Source organism: Myripristis murdjan, chromosome 4 (genome assembly GCF_902150065.1).
Source record: "Myripristis murdjan chromosome 4, fMyrMur1.1, whole genome shotgun sequence".
NCBI classification, from domain to species: domain Eukaryota; kingdom Metazoa; phylum Chordata; class Actinopteri; order Holocentriformes; family Holocentridae; genus Myripristis; species Myripristis murdjan.
Window position 1 is genome coordinate 9929715 of NC_043983.1, and position 7049 is coordinate 9936763.

Consider the following 7049-nt stretch of genomic DNA (forward strand, 5'->3'; position numbering starts at 1 on the left):
ATAGATGATATTACTGGGACATTTACCTCATTCATCTCTTGAGAATGTTCATTTTGAATATTTTTAGATTGCTCATTCAGTGGAGAGTCCTTCAGAGCTACTGTGACAGTATTGATTGGCTGCACTTCTCTCCCTCTCTCTCTCTCCCTCTCTCTCTCTCTCTCTCTCCCTCTCTCCCTCTCTCACTCTCTATCCCCCTCAGCGGTTTATCCATCCCTCTCTGTGGATGTAACTGAGGACACAAGTTGCTGATCAGTGTTTACAACCCAGTGTACACCCTCTCATGTCCTATTGTTCTTGCTGTCATCCAAGCCCAGCTCAGACAGGTGGGATCAGCACCCATTATGTTCCTGAGGACTTAGGCACACAAGCAACCAGCAAACTCCAGGTTGGAGCACTCACTGAGCAGACCCCGGTGGTCATCACTGTCGCCCCACAGAGAGAAAAGAAAAACAAGTTTCAGTTCCTGGCACAACCTTTAATGAGCATAGTTTCCATGTTCTCAACATGTCTACATGTGTTTCATCACACAGTCCAGAGACATAAAAGTGAAATGGATTGGGGACTCTAAATTTCCCCTTGATATGAATGTGAGAGTGACTGAATGTCTGTTCTGTATTAGTCCTGGCATAGACTAGTGAGCTGTCTTTGTAATGTGTGCTGGGATGTGCAGCTAGTCTCTCATGACCATGGAAAGGAATACATGGTTGAGAAAAACAACATCTGTGGAGTTTTTCCTTGTCTTCACAGAGGGTTGGTGGTGTTGGGTAGGTCAGGCTCAGGTTGGTAGGATAGGTAGGTAGTGATCAGGGATAATGATGAATCAGCATACAGAGAGGAGGTCATGTGACAGTGGTGCACAGACAACAACCTGTCTCTTAATGTCCTGAAGACACAAGAGATGTTAATAGACATCAGGAAGACAGAAGCAGTTCCTCAGGGTGAACATTACACACAGTCTTACCTGGTCCCTCAAGAAAGCCTTCGACAGCATCCACCGGGAAACACTGTGGGAGATTGTCCTGCTGTACAGTGTCCCACCCAAGTATGTAAATATCTTCAGAGCCCTGTACCACAACTCCACCTGCAGAGTTAGAACCAGCAGTGGCACTACCGACGAATTTGACATCGTGAGGGGTGTATCCTTTCGCCCCTACTCTTCCTCATCGTCATCGACTTTGTGATGAGGAAGACTCTTGCCAGAACAGACTTCGGGATCAAGTGGGGGCAGGGCAGACTGGCCGACTTGGACTTCGCAGATAACCTGGCACTCATGAGTCACACCCACAGCGCACTCCAAGAGATGACCAACAATCTCCACGAGCACGGAGGGAAGGTTGGCCTACGGATTAGCCATGAAAAAACCAAGGCTATGTCTGTTGGGCAGGACCAACACCACCCACCACTCTTGCTAGGCAAAGACAACATCGAATACATCCAAAACTTCACATACCTTGGCAGCAACATCTCGAGTGTAGGAGACGTGGAAAAGGACGTCCGGACAAGGATTGGCAAAGCTTCTGGAGTGTTCCAGCGGCTCCATAACATATGGTCGTCTAAGTCCATGCAAGACGTGGGTAAAAACAGCCAGTATCACTAACACCCTGGATGTCTTCCACTGGCGGTGCCTCAGAAAAATCTTGAGGACCTCATGGTGAGACCATGTCACCAACAAAGAGGTGATGAGGAGGGTAAAGGTGCCACTATTGTCCAACATGGTCTTTGCCAGGAGAAGAAGAATGGCTGGACTCATACTCCGCCTACCAAGAGAGCGGCCGGCGAGTGTAGCAATGGACTGGGTGCCGGAAGGTGATGAGATGGGTGTCAGCTGGCACAGCGCAAGGAAGATCGCCTGTGACTGGTCCAAATAGAAGGGACTCATTGCCCAGTGTTCCAACAGGAATGGGTGGAACTAAGTCTAAGTAAGTTACCTGGTCCCTAAACACCACCAGGCCAACCAAGAGGGCCAAGCAGCAGATGCTTGGCCCTCTTGAGGAGACTGAGATGAGCAAGTCTCCCACCCCTGATGCTCAAAACGTTCTACCGGGCCGCTGTCGAGAGTGTCATGACCAACAGTATCACTGGCACTGACCGTGTAGTAAGGTGAACCTCAGGACTCTGGATAGTGAGGACAGCTGAAGAAGTTATTGGGTTATCTCTCCCGCCCAAAGATTGCATTCACAAAGATCCCATAACGTTTTTGTCCACGTGTCAGTTAGCAGATGATATCACAGTATTAAAACCAGCAGACTCTTCAATAGCCTGTCTCAGACACATCTGATGACATGCACATTCTATACAGACACAGTGACACACACAATGCAGGGATACAGACACACCACTGCACTAGGCACTTTATTTATTGATATGTATTTAATATATGGTGTTTTTGATTATTTTAACTTTTATTGTCTTAATTAATAAATGATTTTCTGCCTTTGCACTGACTCTGGGGAACAATTTTCCATTCAACTTCATGTGTATGGTTGAATGACAATAAATTTGAACTTGAACTTGTCTCCTATGTATTATCAGCATGCTCTTTTCTGTCTCTTTTCTGTCTTGTGCTATCATGTCGTGTCCTTGTGTTTTGTTTTGTTGCATACTGTACTGAATAATTTCATTTTGTAAATGGTTGTTGTTGACTCTTTAAACCTTGGTAGGCGCTGTAAAGTCATTTGACATGCTTTGTAATGAAGGGCTATGTAAATAAACTTGAAAAGACTTGACCCAAAGAAAGATGGATTTTTTAGAGGCTCTAAACATTGTCCTCACCACTAAACAAGGGCAATATAGTCTTGATATTTCTGTAGTAGATCTTCATGCTCACAGGCAACATGACAGTAAATGAGTGTTGTCACTACACCTACTGCATTTCCCTTAACAGTCGGTGCAGCCTCTTGTATCCCCCTGGTGGTCACCAGATGAACTGTAGTCTTTAAAGGTCTCGGAGGTCTATCCTCAGATTGCATTCTTTCTTCAAAATTACACTACTTTTCCCAGTGGCAGACTAATGTAAGATACTTTCTCACTCATTACATACATTTACTGTGCTAATAAAAATGACATTAGTTGTGTTTCTTAATTAAGAACATGAGGTAGTACCTTGCTTTACAGCCCACAAATTACAGTGTAACCATGGTGAAACTGTTTTGGAATTATGGAGTAATTACAGGGTAACAAAACCAAATGTGGGGGCACTGAGGTGTAATAACTTTGTAAGCATGAGGGATTTCAAAAATAGTTACAATGTACCTTCTTCCTACCTTGTAACTATAGAGAGTGTGGGCTGTGAAATAAAGTGATACTTGTTTCCCTGTTTTTCCCAGTAACTTCACAGTATCTTTAAGGTTGCCCCAGCAGTTTATCGGTGAATAACACGTGTCAATGTGGCCACTGGTGAAACAGATGTAGAAGAGTTTTTTAGTGACATTAGTGTCATGATGTGGCATATACAAAGGACCTGAATATGCTAATAAGACATTTCCAATTTGATGACATTAATCACACTGTCTTATGACCTTCTAGGCATTCCCTTTTTGGAACTGCTTCCATGTAATGAGTCACAGAAAAGTATGGTACTGAAATCATACCTAAAAGAAAAAAAAAGTCACCAAATGACTTTCATTTAATAGTCCATTTTTAAACTGGATGTTTACAAGTTTGCCATTGGTAATGTAAACATTATGACATAATTATCTTTATTTTGCCTTTCATTTTGTAATTTTATCTTCTTTTTCTTTTCCTCTAAAGAAGTGGAAAAGGGAGAAGACATGGTCCATTGCCTTTTAGTCGTGCTGGCCTCTTCAGATTTCCCAGCTGTGATTTTTTACACAGAGTCAAATTCCAATTTTGAGGTAACGCTTTGGCTGATTAATATTGATAATATATTATACACTTTAATCTTTGGTTCATTCAGATATATATAATCCCTTAGTGGAAGCAAAACTAGCTGTTTTACAGTTCAAAGTCCCCATTGTGTTTAACAAAGCAAGCTACACCATATCAACACAAAAAATATTTTGACTTTTCAACTTCTTTTTAACAGGCAATGAAGTCTCTTCCACACCTGAGGGAAAAGTCTTAGTGACAGCTGTAAAAAGGGTAGGAAATACAGCATCCATTGTCAGGCATTAAGAGAGCAATGACAGTGTATGAAGTAAACTATATGAGTGAGTGGATTATTGAAACAAGTAGCGACGGAAAACAACAGGTTCTATCTCAATAATTAAATTTAAGATGCAGATAATAGAAAATAACTACTTCTTCTCTAACAACTACAGGCTTTGACTTTTTTTTCCAAAGAGAAATGCATCATCTTTAAGCCTTCCTTACTGATGCTTATTAAAATTTTGAAGAGATGATAAATACATGCAGGTAGAGCTTACACCTCAGACCAATTCATGCAATGCAAGATGAGATTGCAAAACATTCACACACCCAAGATGCAGCTCTTTGAAATGTGCTTTCCTACCATGAGGCAGCATATTAGGTTTTCTAAATGCTGCATATTTCTGTATTGTGTCGTGTTGTCTGAATTTGATGCATGTTTTCTAAATGTTGCGCATGTATTATCAAATCGATGATGTTTTCTTAAATTGCTTGTGTTTTGTCTACTTGCATGTGTTTTCTGTATAGGAAACTGTAATAATTATAGTTGATATAATAATTAGTGACAACATCAGTTAGCCTTTTAAAAACATAAGTGTACATCGGTTGCATTAAATAAACCATAGTTTCAATAGAGTAATAACACAGAACCACATCAATTATATCAGCTACACTGAAATTGATAAAATCAGCTACATTATTTTGGAGGATCTTTGTCCACATTCATTACACGCTGCAGCTCTTCAGCACCATGGACAGCATCCAGCATAATCAATGGTGGATTCATATGCGTTGCAATGATACAACTTTAAGAGCCATTTATCCATTTACTTTCCTTGGTGTTTATTTTATTGCAATACTCTTTTTGTACACTGGGTGGCAGTTACTTAAAATCAGCAATGTCACTGGAAGTTGCAGCGGTCAAGAAGACTGCTGCTGCTGCAACAAGGTTATTTCCCACAAACACTTGGGCAGGACTCCCAGTCTCCAGTGTGTTTGTTGAGACAATTCCACGTCACTTGGATTCTGCTGCCAGCTGGTGTTATCTTCTCGACAAACGCATCGGCTCCACAAACATTACATCTTTTGAAGAGTTCCATGAGACTGGACTCGCTCACAATCCACTGCCTGTCACGCCATCCTCTTATTTGTCCCTTTGTGCATGCTGTTGTGCTTCCAGAGCTTGAGCCGTTGTCTGAGTCTGAGGGGTTCGTGAAGGGAACAAAACTCAAATCTCCAGGATCACTGGCAACCTCCAGAGTCATGCTGATGTCCAAGGCGGATGAGTCTGTTGTGGTGTCTTTTCCTCTTGTTTCCTGTGATTGACAAATCAACAGGAAAATGTTTAGTGTCTCTCTAATGGCATGGACTGCTGTTCACAAGACTTCTCAATTATATTATAAATATGATTATATTGTAATGAAACTGGCCATGGACCATAGTTGCTGATGTTGTTCTTGAAGTGGGACATTTACTGAGGCGACACCTTTGATGGCGAATACGGGGAGGAACACCTTTAATCTATCTAACCAAATTACAATATATAATATATTATATATTTACTGTGATTAATAATTTCTTCTGCATGAGTTACATTTAATTTGCTAGGGTAAGTGCATCAGCTAAATTACCAAAATGCAAATGTAATGCAATGAGGTCAACTTTTATAATGTATAATTTTAGATGCAATTCATATACTCACAGGAAAAAAGAGCATTGTTTTTGCACTGCTTGTCGTTGTGTACGATGACATCATGTCCTGTAAGTGGTAAAAAAATATAGATTTCAAAAACGTGTTGCAGTATTCATACAGTACACATGAAGCCTTTTAATGAAATTTGATAAACCGGCTTACAGATTGATGTGTCCAACTGTGGGCCAGGTCAATGTATTTTCCAGATGTTGATGCCTTTCAGTAAAGAATACGCAATATATAAAATTTATAGGAGTCCAGGGCAAGTAAATAAAATAAAGTGAGATGTCAGTGCAAACAATCTATAGTTTACTTTGGCTAAATAACGATAACATGTCCAATTTTCTGTGGTTATAAACCTGATCATTCACAGCATGTAATGTTATTACCAGGGGACTCACCTCAGCCTCAGGTGCTGCCCTTGGTCCTCTCTGGGGAATGCCAACTGATGGGTCGGCCGTGCCCTTTAGGATAAGCCTCATTGTGCGTGTTGTCTGCTGCATTCTTTCAAAGTAGTCGTCCTTGACAAAATGCTCGGAACAAATCAGCATCTTCTTCACGTCTGAGAGCGGTGTGTTGGGGTTCATATTCAGAGCAGTCAGCCATCGTCTCATCCGCTCCTTATTGCCTGCAGTCAGTCTGTGAAACATGACGCGAGTCCCTGCAGGCCGACACTGTATATTGTGGCAAGTTGGTACAACACATTTACGAGGCATGATGGTAAAGCTGGTATAGCTGGTTGATATATTAATGATATATTTTGGATCGCGTGTCGTCTCTCGACTTTGTTTTGGTTCTTCTCCTTTCCTTCTGCCTTCGCGTCTGCTCCTTCTTCTTCTTCCTCTTCTTCGGGGCGAATCGCACCCAGGCGGAGTATTATCGCCACCTACTGTCGTGTGACATTGTTCTTATATCCTCTTTATCGTCGCTGTCTGCACATTGTTTTAAGGTTCATGTGTTTAATCCCTTTATGTTCCACTTAGCTCCTTGAGAAACTGTCTTTCATTTACATATTTAGGACAAAAAAGAAAGACATGCTCCATCGTCTCCATTTGATTGCAGACATCACATGTTCCACTTGGATGCTTCCTAATGTGGTGCAGAGATGAATTTAGTTTAGTGTGTCCCTGACTTTCTTACATTTCCCCACAGTGACCTTCCCTCTCCGACTTCTTCCATACTTTTGCTCCACATATGTTTTGGCAAGAATGTCTCCTGCTTCAATCCCTTGGATGCCTGTGTGAGC

At 41.6% G+C, this 7049-nt stretch overlaps 1 protein-coding gene across 2 annotated transcripts; it reads right to left on the reverse strand.

Moving 5' to 3' along the window:
• Window positions 1-3669: 3669 nt before the first annotated feature.
• On the reverse strand, window positions 3670-6650 carry LOC115357737 (uncharacterized). Of its 2 annotated transcripts, none has more exons than XM_030049384.1 (4): window positions 6193-6650; window positions 5966-6019; window positions 5813-5869; window positions 3670-5426 (listed from the first exon to the last, which is right to left on the reverse strand). In XM_030049384.1, exons 1-4 carry the CDS (start codon window positions 6517-6519, stop codon window positions 5061-5063), a joined length of 804 nt encoding a protein of 267 aa, XP_029905244.1. In that variant the 5' UTR covers window positions 6520-6650; the 3' UTR covers window positions 3670-5060. The 2 variants fall into 2 exon arrangements, with proteins under 2 accessions (XP_029905244.1, XP_029905245.1); XM_030049385.1 differs by having other exon boundaries at window positions 3675-5426; window positions 6205-6650.
• Between the last annotated feature and the right edge of the window lie 399 nt (window positions 6651-7049).

Excerpts from the sequence above, each read along its gene's own strand:
- LOC115357737 (XM_030049384.1), bottom strand. The coding sequence starts at position 6,519 with ATGCCTCGTAAATGTGTTGTACCAACTTGCCACAATATACAGTGTCGG. Across the intron at positions 6,020-6,192 it reads AGGCTGAGGTGAGTCCCCTG|GCATCAACATCTGGAAAATA; the intron begins GTAATAACATTA and ends CTTTACTGAAAG. Across the intron at positions 5,427-5,812 it reads AAACAATGCTCTTTTTTCCT|GAAACAAGAGGAAAAGACAC; the intron begins GTGAGTATATGA and ends TGTCAATCACAG.